A 16,044-nucleotide genomic window follows, 5' to 3' on the forward strand; every position below is an offset into this window, starting at 1 on the left:
AGAGGCGTGGGTTATCGGCACTTATGCTCCGCTTTTCCTTCCAGGACTCCTCGTGGTTGGCAGGCAAACCTGGAGCCTGAAAAAGCTCCAGGTGAAGGCCTAGGCGGAGGGGTGTTTCTCCGAGAGGGAAACGCCTGTCTACAAAGCGTAGGGACTGAAGGCGGAGCCAGCAGTCCTTTTCCACACCCTCCTAGGCCTTGGTTCCCTCAGGCACCGGGCCAGCACGGACCGCCTGACACCCAGACCTCCGCAGCTTCCCATGGCGGGCGTCACACCAATGGGCGTCTTGGTGGTAATTGTGGGAAATGTAGTTCTGGGTAGGCAGGCTCGGACGCGCTCCCAGACCACAATCCCCGACAAGCCCCGCGCGTCCGGCGTAGATTCACGCTAAGGCTGCGCGGGGGGCGGGGCTGCGGTTGGGGAGGTGCGTTCCCAACGGTTCCCGCGGCGGTTCGAACTCGGCGCAACCGGAGTTCCCATAGTGTGTTCGGCGCTTGGGGCCGGGGAGAGGGTCGGAGGTTTCCGAACGGAGAGGAGAGCTCGGCGTGCGCCGTCGTTGGTGGGTCTCTCTCACAGCTACGACTTGTGGTGAGCGACTGCCCCTGGAGGGTGGAAACTGGCCTATCTGAGGAGGTACAGGTGTTTCCCTCTCGGTTCCCTCGGACGCGTTTAATCTAGTCATCACCCTCGCTGCTCACACTGCTCTTCAGGGTCGTATTTTAGTAGAAGAAAAATCTGGAAGGAAGTTGTTCATGTTTTCTTCCACTGCTTCCAGATGAACGAAGGACCAGTTCTATCAAATTGAGCATTCTTGAAACAGAACAGTACGATATAAAGCCTTGAATGGCCTTCCAAAATGCGGAATCCTTTTCAACTACAGCCCATCTTTTTTACATACGACGAGTATAAAGTTGTTCTTTGGTGTGATGTGTGTACCTGTGTATACCTGCAAACGCATTGTAATTAAGGCCCGAAGATGTCAGGGCCTGTAAGAAGCATGACGTGCTTTTTCACGTATGTACAGGCGATGAAGCTGGACTTTTATAACTAAGTTGAAGGGAGGAGAAATACTTATTTGAGGGTATTAAATGGCCCATTAGGAAAATGAAAATATATTTGCATATCAAACGTTTTCATTGATCCTTTAGAAGGGTGAGAGAATTCTTGGGTTAAAATTTACATAAACCTGATTCAGTTGAAACAAAATGGCATGTTAGAATTTGCCCAAATTTTCTTTACCCTTCTTCCTTCACCATCCTGTAGGTAACTAGAGTTGTTGGAAAAACACAGAGTGGGGACCTGAACCTTTGATTTTTGTTTGGGAGAGTCTTCTCATTTAAGCAGAAGCAAATTTTTGGAAACAAAAGAGGAAAGAAATGTTTTCTTTACTAAGATTCCATAGTATATAATTTCGTGCCACAGTTTATTCCAGTAAGATGAAAGTTTTCTTTTTAATCTTCCTCTCTACATCTGAGAAATTTTGAGTGTGGAGTAAATTTGTTATTTTAGCTAGGTGAGGGGAAAGAAGGACAGTTTTGTAATCATCGTTTAGTCACTGAAAATATTGGGTTTCTGTAAGTGCCTTAGAGTCCTGACTATAATACACAGGACTCCTAACCTTTTGGAGCTTGAGATGTCGTCAGAATTCTAGAAGGGTGATCAAAAAGAAGCTTCAATGACAAAGGTAAATGAGATCTGAGAGAGAAATGTAATTTAAAGATTATGCAGGAAGATGGAGTAGTAGAGATTGTAAAGCTTTCATTTAAGTTGTATTATTAATATGTTTTAGTACACAATAATTATGAATATTAATTATTAGTAATAAAATGTATTTATCATGATTTTTTAATGTGCAAAGCTACTTAGTAGAGAATTTCACAACCCTTGAGATACCCATCAGTTGAAGAAACAACTTTTCTTATTTATTTTTGTGAGTTAACCTGCTAAATGTCATTTTGATTTCTGTGGTTGTTACGTGAATGTGAGTTTATGGTTTTAAATTTTATAGCCATGGTGAATAGGAGAAGGGGATAACCTTTATCTGTTAATAAATTACCTTTAGGAAAATATGAATGTTATGATACCAGTTTTGTCAGATGTTCAGAGCTTGTAACATGATCAAGTTCAAACACTTCATACTGAAATTAATTTATAATAAATAAGAAAACTAGAGTGTGACATAATTGAAAGATCTTTGCGTCATGATGGCTTAGGTTCAAATCTTGGTTCCACCATTTACAGTTTGTGTGACCTTGAGTAAGTTATTTGGAGAAGGAAATGGCAGCCCACTCCAGTATTTCTTGTTTGGAAAATTACATAAACAGAGGAACCTGGCGGCCTACAGTCCATGGGGTTGGAAAGAGTCAGACGTGATTGAGCACGCGCACACACTCAAGCAAGTTATTTGGCTCATTCTTAGTTTCTTCATCTTTAACATCAAATAAAAACAGTTTACACACTTGTTAGAAAGATTGAAGATGGCTAGGAAAGGTGAATTATAGTCCCTGGCTTAAATGAAAAATTGATTCATTGAAATTTTGTTGAACTTTCCATTATGGGTTTACCCTGCAGAGAAATTGATTATTGCTGGCTGTTTTGCTTTGTTTAAAATTACCATGAAAGATTTCACAACATTTGAAATAGAAAAATAATAACTCGAGTTAAGTTTTATTAGTGTGAGATAATTTTGACTGACATCACAGATTCTTTCAGGCAAGGTACAAGAAATTCATTTCTTTTTTTAAGAAATGGAATCTAGTTCATCAGACTTCTATAATAAAGATAATGAAGAAGAAAGTTTGCTGGCAAATGTTGCTTCCTTAAGACATGAACTGAAGATAACAGAATGGAGTTTGCAGAGTTTAGGAGAAGAGTTATCTAGGTGAGTGAGTAAACTTATGTTTAGAACTCTAACTTAGGACTTTAACTGATGAATGTAAAATTTTTGAATATCATTATTGTTTGTTGTGTTTCTCGTGTGTCCAGAATAGGGAATAATGCTCCATAATTTAAAAAATAATAATTTTGAATATAGCTTTCCGTTTAGGAAGAAGAACAGAACTATTATAGAAGTATTTACAAATTAAGACCTTTAATATATTAGGACTCAGTATAAAATATATGTGTAGTCTTAACTAATCTTTTATTATCATGACTGTTTTTTGAATCTTAAGTAACTCTAGCATAGAGGCTCCAGAAACATAGATTGCTAGTTTTAAAACTAATTATGGTTTATTGAAAATTTAATTGAAATGCCTCAAGTTCTTTTCTGGAATCTGATTTTCAGCAATATTTCAGGTGCTTTTCTATTTTCTTAATATGTAGAAATTTAGAGTAAATACTTAAAAATATCTAAGAACTAAAATGTATTTTTTCTTTTTTTTCTAGTGTTAGTCCAAGTGAAAATTCTGATTATGCTCCTAATCTCTCAAGATCTGAAAGACTCATTTTGGAAAATCTTTCTCACCCTAGCCATCTTGGACTTTTGAATTACTCACCTCATAACAGAGTTTGTAAAATGCCCAATAGTGGTACTGATTTTCAAAAAAAGCCAAGAGATAAGGTTATCATTTTTAGACCTGCCTACCTAAAAGTAGTTTTAGACCTGTCTATTTAAAATACTTTTTCTCTGAGTTTTTTTTTTTTCAAATGCCTAATTTATGTTTTCCATAGTCTTTTACTATAGTGCTCAAGACTCTTTGAATTTAAGTGGTATATAAGAGAGTAGCTATTTTGATGTATTACTCTATTTTTAAACTTCTATATTTATTACCTTTTTGCAATTAAATGTCTTGTTTTCTCTGTAACCCCCTTGATTTTAGTACCATACCATGTACGTAATAGGTAATCATGGCTTATTAAGTGATTGAAGTATATTGCTGTTTAGCCTGGGTCAGGTGCTCCATTCATTATATCTAAATTTTGTGGATGATGTTAGACATCTGTCCTGTTCTGAAACTCACTTTCTTCCTCTTTTTTATTCACTTGTATTCTCTATCTTCCTATGTGTATTCCTCTGTCTTACTCAACCCTTTATCTCTTCTTTCTCTATCTTCCTCCCATTTTTTATTACCCCACTGCCAGCATGCGTATATGTTGTAGCCATGCGTTCCGGGAAACAAACTCACTCAGAAGGACAATGCAGATAGTGGAGTGCAGTTTATTACACCTGTGGGTCCAAGGCAGAGTCTCCTCTTAGCCAAGGACCCTGACCAGCATTTGTGAAAATCTTCTATAACCCCATGTGTATGTGTCTGAACCCACCACTCCAAATTCCTTGAGACTTACATAAACCAAGGAAAATACAATCCTAATAACCCCATCATTCACGTGCTGTGTGCTCAAACAGTCAAGCAATTAGCCAATAATCAATAAACCTGAGGTTACACTCCAATAGATACAGAAAATTTTATGGCTTGTCTGGAGGAAGGGATGATTAATGTATGTTTCTCTGAGGCGATGAGAACCTAGATATGATCTTCAAGGTTCCCTTGTCTGGAGGGGGTCTTATCCTTCTGTTGTTGTTTTCATAGGCACTAAACACAGAGTTCAGAGTCCATTGGAAAAGTGGCTGAGCATGATCAGCATGAACAGGCCTAAGATGGAGTCCAGGCCCTATGAATTCCTTCTTCATTCCCCCCTCTTGATGCTTTTAACTCATATTATGAGCATCATTCATAGGGATATATTGCACTGTGGCTCTCCGACCGCCAATTTGGGAGAATGACATCAACCTTCGGGTTACAAAGTTCATAATACATTGTAAAATTCAGGGTCCACAAAGCAGAACTATCAAGGCAACTATAACAGTGGTAAATTTAGTTTTCCACCAATCTCCCTTCACCCAAGATAGGACCAAAGTCCAGAAAGGAATGTTTTCATTTGACATTGCTTTTACCTGGTTTTTCATGTCATCTAAAGCAGTCGATACATTGCCAGATAAGTCAGGAATGTATACACAACATTCAACCTTAATTATAGCACAGGTCCCTCCTTGAACAGCTGTGTGTCCAAAGCCATTCTATTATGAATTACCGCTTTTCTCATTTGGATTTGCTCTTCATTTAAGGCTTGGATGGCTTTTGTTCTATCTAGGAGGGCCTGTTATGTGAAATTAGTCAAGGCCTCTAATCATGATATCTGTTGTCCCTATAGAGGATACGAATAAGGCAGCAATGTACTCATATCATTGAACCACGGATCTTGTCCACCTAGCATGTAAATAAGATAGATTTACCAGGGCTAGGGGTAGATTTACAACAAGTAGGTTAGGCTTTTGTTACACTGGCATTTATATCAAATGTAACCCCATGACCCAAGTCTATTGACTGTAGGTCTTACAGCAAGAGAGCAAGGAGAGGTTATGATTGAGAAGAGAGAGGAAAGTGTCTTTTTGTCATCCCAGAAAAGAGCAGAGTGGCTTAAAATCTCCTTGGCAGAGCAGTGACACCCACCAAGGAAGTCCATCCATCACTGACAGAGGCATAGCCCTACACACCCAGCAGTTGGAAGTTTTGTGGAAGTCTGCGTAGAAATGTGCCCATGAGATGAAAACATTGTCCTGAGTTGAAATGGAAGTTAAATTCAAAATCACATTGATGAGGCCAAGCAGCAGGAGTTGATTGTGCGGCTTCATCCTGAACGAGCTTGTCCAGGATCTTCTTTTCCTTCTTCTTAAGGATGGTCTTAGTCTCTCGAGGGTCACTGGGGTCCCTCTGTGCAGTCCACTGTGTTTTTTGGGTCTGCATGGTATGTTCTCTTCACCCTCGTATGATGGATCCAAGGGACAATACCTGCAACTTTAACTGCATTAGGGGTAGTTCGGAGAAGGCAATGGCACCCCACTCTAGTACTCTTGCCTGGAAAATCCCATGGGCGGAGGAGCCTGGTAGGCTACAGTCCATGGGGTCTCACAGAGTCGGACACGACTGAGCGACTTCACTTTCACTTTTCACTTTCATGCATTGGAGAAGGAAATGGCAACCCACTCCAGTGTTCTTGCCTGGAGAATCCCAGGGACGGGGGAGCCTGGTGGGCTGCCATCTATGGGGTCACACAGAGTTGGACATGACTGAAGCGACTTAGCAGCAGCAGCAGCAGGGGTAGTTGGAATAACATAAGGGCCCTTTCACCAAGGGGCTAGCAAATCATGTCTCCAATCTTTGACCCATACTTGGTCACCAAGCGTAAACTCATGAATCTGTTCCCCAAGGGGGAACGGCACCCTTTCCTGTACAAACTTAGTTACCCGATTTATTACCTTACCCAGTTCCATCTGCTGTGAAATCCTGTTCCCCCTTACCTGAGGCAAATTTGTTGACACCTGTTTTATTATGGGGGTGGGGGGGCCTCCCATTCACAATTTCGTATGGAGAATAGCCTTGGGACTGTGGGGTCATCCTGAGTCTGAGCAGAGCCGTCGGAAGCAAGTCTACCAGGAGCAGTCAGTCTCTATGATCCACTTGGAGAGTCTCTTTAATGTCCAGTTGGTTCATTCCACCATCTCAGGAACTCCAGGCCTATATGCAGTGTGCAGTTTCCATTTGATATTTAAAGTTTTGCTTACTTGTTGTACTAAATCAGCTACAAAAGCCGTGTCATTGTCTGAACCAATGCTGGTAGAAAGTCCAAGTCTGGGAACTATTTCCCTAAGCAGGTACCAGGCTACTTCTGATGCTCTTTCAGTCCAGGTAGGAAAAGCTTCTACCCATCCCGAGAACGTACATACCATGACCAGCAGGTAACGGTAGTGTTGGTGAGTTTTCATTTCAGTGAAGTCCACTCCCAGGTGTTCAAAGGGTAGCGTGCCTTTCAGCTGAATACCCGGAGGTTTTTGTCTGAATACCCAAGAGGCAGCATTAACCTGTGAGGAGGCAGCATGGCCTAGATGGGTCGCTTGTTGTGTTTGGCTTACCAGATTGTGTGCCAGCTCCTCCGGTGACAATAATTTGCCACTTGGCAATTCCTACCATCCCTTTTCAGTCTTGATGGCCCCTTCCGCTTTGGCTAACCTGACAGCCATTGTCCTTGTTTTATCAGGCTAGTGCCATCAGTATATAGGACCCAACTAGGGTCTGGAAACTTGTATCCTTCTTTAAAACAAACCCCAGGTACCTTATCTCCTCCTTGCAGATCTGTGCCGCCTTCTTTGACACCCGGTAACCTGCTTCCATCAGCAGCCGGAGTAGTGCTTTTGTCCCTTTCCAGCATTTTTCCCTGGTTTTGGCGGCCAGCAGCAGGTCTTCCCCATATTATAGGAGCCAACATCCATACTCTTCCGGATGGAATGAGTTCAGGTCAGAAACCAAGGCTTCCCCAAAGATGGCTGGGGAGTTCTTAAACCCTTGTGGGGGAGTCCAGATGAGCTGTTGTTTGGTGCCCCCGACTGGATCTTCCCATTCAAAGGCAAAGATGGGCTGTGACGCTGGGGCGAGGCGTACGCAGAAGAAGGCATCCTTGAGATCTAGGCGAGTATCAACTTTAGTCCTCAGCGGGAGGAGGGCTAAGTAAGGTATAGAGGTTTGGAACAGCGGGGTGTAAAGTCACAGTAGCCTGGGTGACTAGCCTGAGATCCCGTACAGGCCTATAGTCCTGCCCTCCTTCCTTTTTAACTGACAGGATGGGTGTATTCCAAGCCGACTGGCACTCTACTGGAATAACCGCTTGTTTCAATCTATTGATGTGGGGCAGTATGCCGGCCTAGGCCTCTATCAGTAGCGGGTAGTGGAGCTTTCTAACCGGGATGGTACCTGGTTTGAGTTCTTTTATCACTGGGGCTTATGTTTAGCCAGCTGGGGCGGGGGGGGTTGGGGGGGGTGTCTTCCGCCCAGACCTCAGGGAATAATTGAGTTAGCTCGCTCTCATGCTCTCCCGGCCCACCCGGGTCTTCCTTCAAAGGCTCATGCAACCTCCAGTCATCTTGAGGTGGAATTGAGAGAGAGAGCAAATAAGTTATAGTGTCCATCCAGGAGGGGGGGCCTCTCCTCAGGGGAGAAAGTCACTTGTGCTCCTAGTTTGGAGAGCAAGTCTCTTCCGAACAGGGGTACTGGGCACTCAGGAATGTAGAGGAATTCATGAATCACTTGGTGCCCACCCCCCATCTGACATTTTCTGGGCTGGCAAAACGATTTAATCATCTCTTCTCCTGATACCCCAGTTACAGCAGTAGTCTTTTTGGACAGTGGTGCCACAGGTTTTACTACCGACAGTTCTGTTCCTGTATCCACCGTGAAGTCAATGTTTTGGTCCCCCATTTTTAAGGTTACCATGGGCTCTTGGGGACCTGATATCTCTGAGCCCTGGCAGCCTTATTTAAATTTCAAGTCAGCAAGCCCCACAACTGCAGGAGCTTCCTCTTCCTTCCTTGCCTTAGGGCATTCATTCTTCCAGTGGCCAAAAGCTCGGCACCGGGTACACTGGTTTGGCTGTAACGGGGCCCAGGGCCTCCACTGGGACCGGTTGAAGGACTGTCCTGTCCCTGGGGCAGAGGAGGTTTTTCAGGAGGGCCCGAGATGAACTTTCCCAGAGCAGCAGCTAGCATTGCAAATCTCTTGTCTGTTCTCTTTCGTTCCCTCCGGTTCTCTGGCAGAGTGCAGTTTCTGCTTAATTCCAATTTTGTCACTACTCACTGGGAGAGGTGGGTATAGCTTGGGCGGTTTGGCTGGAGCCTGATCCTGGATGTGTTGGCCAGAGGCTTCTGTCATCGGGATCGGAGCCTGCCAAGGTGGCGGCTCTATGACCTTGGGGAGAGCTGGCAGAGGAGCAGCGACTGCTGCAGGACTTCACCTGGCCCTGGATTGGGCATTAAGGCGGCCTCCGGTCCTGGTGGAGCACTGGGAGGCAGGCGCGTCGTTATCCGGTATGGGGGAGGGGTCAGGTCATCCCTGTCCAAATCCTATAGAATTTCCTTTTTTATCATCAGTCATTTTTTTGTGCCATTAATGTTTTTCCCTTTCCCTTCTGGATACAGAACCTTGTCCAAGTAGGAGGGTCTTGAGCTAACCCTAGCCATGAGTCAATATGTGGATATTGATCCAGGTGTCCTGGCTCTCCTGTGACTACTGTATAGACTGCTTCCACTATTATTAAGTTCATGGTGTCCTCTGGTGGCCATCCTACTCCCATAGGGGTCATTTGACCTCACAGAGTATGTGGAGGTGGTTAGGCTTCATCTTCACCCCATAGTCTCCTCCTAATCCCTTCTTAAAATTTTTAATCATGCACTCCAATACAGTTGCCTTAGATTCACTTCCTCCCATCTTGCTTACCTTCTCGGACCTTCTTCTACTTTTCCTTTTCGTTCTGTCTACGAAGTTCTCAGTACTGTATATACTTCTGATATTTCCACTCAATGACACTTAAATTGCCATTCTGCCTCCTTCCTAATTGGGGTGAGAAGAGCCTTACCTGCCAGATGCCAGAGGGAGAAGGGGGATCGGCATGCCTTCACCTGCTGGTCAGCACAACCGAACCAGAACACCACGTGGTCCAAGACTGTTTCTCCCTTAAAGTCTGTTCTGCCTTGGTGGGCTTGATCAGGTGCGGATGAAAACACAGATGGGTTAAACATCCCACGTCCCAGGCCATCTCTGGGAAGGCCAATTCATACTCATGTATCCCCTTCCTTCTAGCCTAACAATTCTGAGGGGGTCAAGAATTTCACAGCAGATGGGACACCTCCTAGGGGACCATACAAGGACCAGTTTTCTATCCTAAAAATCCCCTGGCGATCGCTGGTAAATAATTTTCCCTGAGACGGCGTGGACACACCTCCTAAATGACCTTTACAAATTTCCTTCCTAAACCGTAGCACACTTGTCGACCTGAGTACTGAGCAATTGCTGCTGCCTGCCTATTCCAGGCCCCTGTAGGTCCGTGCCCCTTCTAGTCCCTCCCAGGGGGGTGATCAGGCCCCCTCTTCCACCCTGCCGAGTGGGTTCCTCCTCATCTGAGCGCTCAGTTCCCTTGCTGCCGTTCACTACCTGCCAAAGTGAAGAAACGGGGCGTTGAAAGGCTGAATTCTTCCAGAGGGGCGAGGCGACTTCCCCCCTCTAGGAGATTCAAGCCACAAAGCCTCGGGGTGGCCTCAAATGAGACCTGTCTCCTCAAAGTGAGGAGGTTCCCGGCCCAAGCACCAAATGTTGCAGCCACGCGTTCCGGGAAACAAACTCACTCAGAAGGACAATGCAGATAGTGGAGTGCAGTTTATTACACCTGCGGGCCCAAGGCAGAGTCTCCTCTTAGCCAAGGACCCTGACCAGCATCTGAAAATCTTTTATACCCCGTGTGTATTATGTGTCTGAACCTACCACTCCAAATTCCTTGAGACTTACATAAACCAAGGAAAATACAATCCCAATAACCCCATCATTTCACATGCTATGTGCTCATGTGCTCAGGATGTGCTCAGTCAAGCAATTAGCCAGTAATCAATAAACCCGAGGTTACACTCCAATAGATACAGAAAATTTTATGGCCTGTCTGGAGGAAGGGGTGATTAGTATATGTTTCTCTGAGGCGATGAGTAACCTAGATACGATCTTCAAGGTTCCCCTGTCTGGAGCGGGTCTTACCCTTCTGTTGTTGTACTCATAGGCACTAAACACAGAGTTCAGAGTCCATTGGAAAGGTGGCTGGGCATGATCAGCATGAACAGGCCTAAGATGGAGTCCAGGCCCTTTGAATTCCTTCTTCATATATACATATGGTTACATATGTACATCATAAACTTTTTTGATAGAAATTTGCTCTTCCCACTTAAGAAAGCTAGCAATTGAGAGATTTTCTTTTAGTAAGGAAGCTGCTTGATGAAGCCATCTGAGCCTGCATTTTAGAAAATGAATTCAAATTCCTTGTCTACAAAAAGTATGTAATTTTGAGAAATTTGATGTGTATCCTAATTCAAATTGCTGACTTTTTATTGTATATATGCCTTCATTGACATCATTGTGTTTTACCCTAAGCAAAATCAAATGTTACATGACAAATTAAAAGGGGAAAACTATTGATAATGCCTAATAAAGACAAACGAAAGCTCTTTAATATATAAAGAACTAGAAATGAGGAAAAATCATCAAACCAGTGGAAATATATGCAAAAGGCATGAACGGGAAAGGAAATTAAAACAAATAAAAAGAGTTCAATCTCAGTCATAAAAAGAGAAATTCACTACCAGATTATTAAACATCCTGAGTTTGGCACTGTATTTTTGTGGGTGATATTAGGGGGAAATAGGCATTCTCATACATTGCTGGTAGAAATGCAAAGTGATATAATCTCAGTGGAGAGACATTTGGTAATATTTACTAAAACCACAAATTTGTTTACCTTTAACTTGGAAATCCTGTTTCTGGAAAGCTACCTGCATAAGTATAAAATGAGGCCTTGTTTGTCATAACAAAAGACTAATAATAGCTCAGTTGTCCAGTAATAGGATATTGATTGAATAAATATGCAATGAATACTGCAGCTAAGCGGGTAAAAAGAAAAAAGGAGTTTCTCACTGAATTGATTGTGGAGAGATTGCCAGGATGTATTGTTGAAGTGAAAAACCATATTTACTATTCTGGTTTTACATAAGAGCTGTTGTCGGGGGTGGGTAATTTGTATTGTTTGTGTATGTATATGGAAGCACTAGAAGACTAGATTTAAGATCCTAACTTAATTAATGACTCTCCTATAGAAGGAGTTTCCTGTTTTTCTTCTGTCTAATTTGTGTTATACAAAAATTTATAAGTAAGAAACTTGTAAAAATGGTTACCTATTTACTAAACATGGGAATGATACTTCTGTACGTACTCTTTTATATATAGTTCTGACTTTTGAATTATATAAATACATTACTTATTCAAAAAATAAAATTAAGTCATGTTTTGGAAACCTCAATGAATGAAAATTAAAATACTTTATTATAAAATATATATTCAAAAAAGTATAATAGAAATATATGTACAGTTAACAGTGGCTCAGTAGTAAAGAATCCACCTGTAATGCAGAAGCCGCAGGAGACATGAGTTCCATCCCTGGGTTGGGAGGATCCCTTGGAGCAGGGCATTGCAACCCACTCCAGTATTGTTGCCTGGAGAATCCCATGTACAGAAGAGCCTGGTGGGTTACAGTTCATAGGGTCGCAAAGAGTAGGACACAACTGAAGCAACTGAGCACGCAAAGAATAATTTATCCATTTTATTGTTTGTGGGCATTTCAGTTCTTCCCATTCTTATATAATCTTCAGGTACAAAAGTTTCTATCAGATTTATACCCAGGAGTAATACTGTTGAGTCTTAACATGTTCAACTTTACTGGATAATACCAAGAACTTTTCCAAAGTGTACCACTGTTTTACAAGCCAAATGTATTTACTTACTTGTTCACCATCTGCTGAGGAGAGCACTGATTGTCTCACATATCTTCCCCAACACTAAGTACCTTAACCTATTTTTCTGAGCTACTTAGTCATTTTATTGATAATTGTTCATTGTATTATATATAATACTTAGTGAAGTAATTCAAAATAGATTGTTCTTTTTCATTTTTCAGATGTCTTTTTCATCATCTACCCCTGTGGATCAGGAAATCAAAAGTCTTCGAGAGAAACTTAATAAACTTAGGCAACAGAATGCTTGTTTAGTTTCACAGAATCATTCTTTAATGACTAAAATAGAATCTGTCCACTTTGAATTGACACAGTCAAGAGCAAAAGTATGTTTCTTGAAATGGTGACTATGCCAACAGAAAAGAATCTCTTGAGATTTGTAATTGGAAAAATATTCCTTGTATTACCTTAATGTGTTATATATAATGATTTTTATTTTGATAATATATCAACCTATTAAAGAATCAATTTTATATGAATTTAATACTTGAAAATTATTTAGAGGAACTTGTATAATATATACATTTAGATAAGTCAGAACTTCTTAAAATTCTTAAGATCACCAATTTGTGTGGTTTTGCTTCTTGTACAAAGAAAATATATAGCTTACTTATCTTCTTTACAATAATACATCCTCATTGTTGAAAACTTCAAAAATAGAAAAAAGGGAGAAAGATAACCCAGTTTCCGTGATCTAGAAACTACTTTATTGGTTTATCATATAATTGAATATTACACATTTGAATAGTTTTGTTTTTTCCTGTGTTTTATACTTCTTATATAGTCTAAGCATTTTTTGGTGCATTTACCTAGCTCTTCCAACAACCATTTTTTATGGTAGCATTAATGTTTTCTTATGTGAGTATACCATAACTTAATAACTCCCCTGTTTAAGTGGTTTCCTTTATTTTTCTATATGATTGATATTATGCAAAAAAATTAGAAGAAATGAAAGAGTCCAGTAATAGGGGCATGGTAAATATATATATATATATATATATATATATATGCATACATATAATTAATTGCTACCAAGCTTACTTTTGTTACTTAAGGTGAAAGCATATATCAATGTATCAGTACTACAATATATTAATATATCAGAACTAAAACATATATCAATATATGAGTACTAAAATGCAAAGTTATTTGACTTTCATGGGACTTTGTAAAGTTTAGATGATATTTGTAGAGGCACTTAGAGTGGTATCTGTACAGTCAGCACTCAGAAACTTACCTGAAATATTTAGTGGCAGAAACAAACACACAGTAACTAATCTGTTTTTTTTTTTATAAAATGAGCATATTTGTCTAAATGTTTGTGTTTTAGTACGTGTATATATATACATATGATGTATATAAGGAAAGAAAGGCTATGCTATAACTCTGGTAACTATTAGAGCGTCATAGTGAGACTTTGTTTTTTAGACATAATTGTTTTAAGTAGTACAGTTATGGGAGGTATTTTATTTTTCTTTTGTTCTTTTCAACCAAAATAAAGTACACTGTTGTGCTTAAGGAGAAAAATGCTGCAGTGAACATAAAACTTTTTTGGTGTTTGGGATTTATTTCTGGGGTAGATTTCCAGAATGGTCAAATCACACAGAAAGTGTTTTTTCAGGCATTTACTGCACTCTGTCTACATTCAATGGTCTACTGATTAAACAAAACAAAACAAAACTATACTTTTAAATTTCTTTGAGGCAAAAATATCTTGTTTTTCTTGATTTCTTATGAGATTTACCTTCTCAGTGCATTTGCCATTTCTTTTGATATGTCTGTTTATTATATTTTAACTTTTTAGTCCCCTATAGATTCTTTTTAAAGTCATAGAGGCTTAATTATTTGAAGTCTTAGAGATATTAAGAGTTTTACTATTAACTACTGAACTATTAACATTTTAAGTGTTCCTTTCTTTGAGCATATAAATACACCAATGGTTATTCTAGGCAGTAAGATATTTGTATTTTATATACTTCTCTGTTTTTCTTTTTTTTAAGAACTGGGGTATTTTGGCTTATTGAGTTTTATTTTATTTCATTTTGGCTATGCTGGATCTTCACTGGGGTGTCCTTCTCTTGTTGAAGAGCATGGGCTCAGTAGTTCTGGTGCTTGGGCTCTCCAGGTGTGGCATGTGGGCTTAGTTGCCTCACAGCATGTGGAATCTTAGTTCCCCGATCAGAATTCGAACCTGTGTATCCTGCATTGGAAGGTAGATTCGTAACTACTGGACCACCAGGCAAGTCCCCTATCTCAGCATTTTCTAAATTGTTTAATAAAATATTTTTTAGGGAGGTTGCCTTTTCCAGGGCAGGTCTCAGCTTTGATGTTGTGTATGTGCCGCTTTTGGAAATCTTTTGCTCCGCTTTGTACTGGACAACATATTCATAATTGACCTTTTAGCAAAGTCTGTGTAGTAGTTACAGTTCTGGATCTTAATGTCTTGTCCTTTCTGGGCTTATTACCCTTCAGGCCTGCTGCCCAGCTGTCTTCCTGGGACTTCTCTTTGATGTTCTTCCAGGTTGTGTCTACGGTTTCCTGGGATCTCATGTTGACTTTCTTGGTTTACTCTTTCTGTAGTTGAAGCATATTTTCCAGTAGCTTCCTTGCCTGTTTGAAATGTCTTAATTTCTCCCCAACACTTGATTGAATTCTAGAATGAAAATTATTTTCCCCCAGAGTTTTTAGGACACTGCTTTTTTGTCTTATATCCTCTAGTGTGTGTCTGGAATGTTTAATTCCATTGTGAATTACATTTCCTAGCGTGTAAGATATCTTTCATTTGTTTTTCCATTTATGATAGCTTTTAGTATTTTCCTTCTTTCTATGGTGTTTTAAAATTTCATAGTGATTTATCTTTGAGTAGACCTTTGTTATTTATTGTACTGGTTACATAAAGATCTTCTGGTTGAAATCTTGTGTCCTTTGGTCCCTGAAAATTTTCTTATGTAATCTTGATTATTTTTTTCCCTTTGTTTTCTTTCTTCTGTCTTTTTTAACCTGATTGGTCCTTTAAATCTTTCAAGTTTTTGCCTGGTATTTTCTGTCTCTTTGTCTTCTTGTGATACTTTTTCAGAGATTTCCTCAACGTTGTCATCCTATTGAATCTTTTATTTTGGCTGTCATAATTTTTCATTTTCTAGAACTTTTCATGTTCTCTAATTGTTTTGTATTTGCAATATCCTCTCATTGCTCTCTCAATGATTTGTGTGTGTGTGTATGTATGTATGTATTTGCCTTGCTTCTGCCAGTTGCTTTTAACTTTTGTTTTGACCTCTCAGATGTTGGTGTTCTGGCTATTTGTATTTAAGAGAAGGCACTTAAATGCTGTTTGGAAACTCTCTGCAAAGGTGAGATTTGTTGTCCACTGAGCTTCATTTGTTGGTAATGGTTGAGGAGGTGGCTCTTTTGCAGGGAGCAATCTCCCTTCTCCCATTCAGTATCCATATGTGAGGTCTTTTACTTTGAAGTTCTTGAATTTCTGCAGCAAAGAATCCTTTGATTTCTTACCTGTGAGATAGCCCCACATGAGGTGGGATAGGAGGCTAGAAGCTGACTGTTCTGTATTAATCTCTTTGTTTTTTAACTCTACCTCATCTCTGCTCATCATTCCACAAAATGTTTCAAGAGTCCCAAATGTTTCCTGTTCAGTTTCTCCAGATTAGTAAACT

The 16,044-nt window shown here is 40.5% G+C and overlaps 1 protein-coding gene across 48 annotated transcripts in view; it reads left to right on the plus strand.

Moving 5' to 3' along the window:
- Window positions 1-349: 349 nt before the first annotated feature.
- CCDC18 (coiled-coil domain containing 18) overlaps window positions 350-16,044 on the plus strand; it is a 113,079-nt gene continuing 97,384 nt past the window's right edge. For 3 of the 48 annotated variants that reach the window (XR_015160509.1, XM_086391215.1, XM_086391221.1), the window contains exons 1-4: window positions 350-559; window positions 2,746-2,881; window positions 3,388-3,562; window positions 12,538-12,699. Coding sequence is in view for 14 of the 48 variants with exons in the window: in XM_086391215.1 (XP_086247341.1) it covers window positions 2,748-2,881; window positions 3,388-3,562; window positions 12,538-12,699 (471 nt within the window). In the remaining 34 variants the exon portion in view is untranslated. Of the gene's footprint in view, window positions 634-775; window positions 1,685-2,745; window positions 2,882-3,387; window positions 3,563-9,397; window positions 9,538-12,515; window positions 12,700-16,044 lie in introns of those variants that run through there. The other 45 variants (XR_015160510.1, XR_015160514.1, XM_086391231.1 and 42 more) reach the window with 40 other exon arrangements.

Source organism: Bos grunniens, chromosome 3, assembly GCF_055505025.1.
Source record: "Bos grunniens cultivar Pamir isolate PY7600 chromosome 3, Bosgru_T2T1.0, whole genome shotgun sequence".
NCBI classification, from domain to species: Eukaryota; Metazoa; Chordata; class Mammalia; order Artiodactyla; family Bovidae; genus Bos; species Bos grunniens.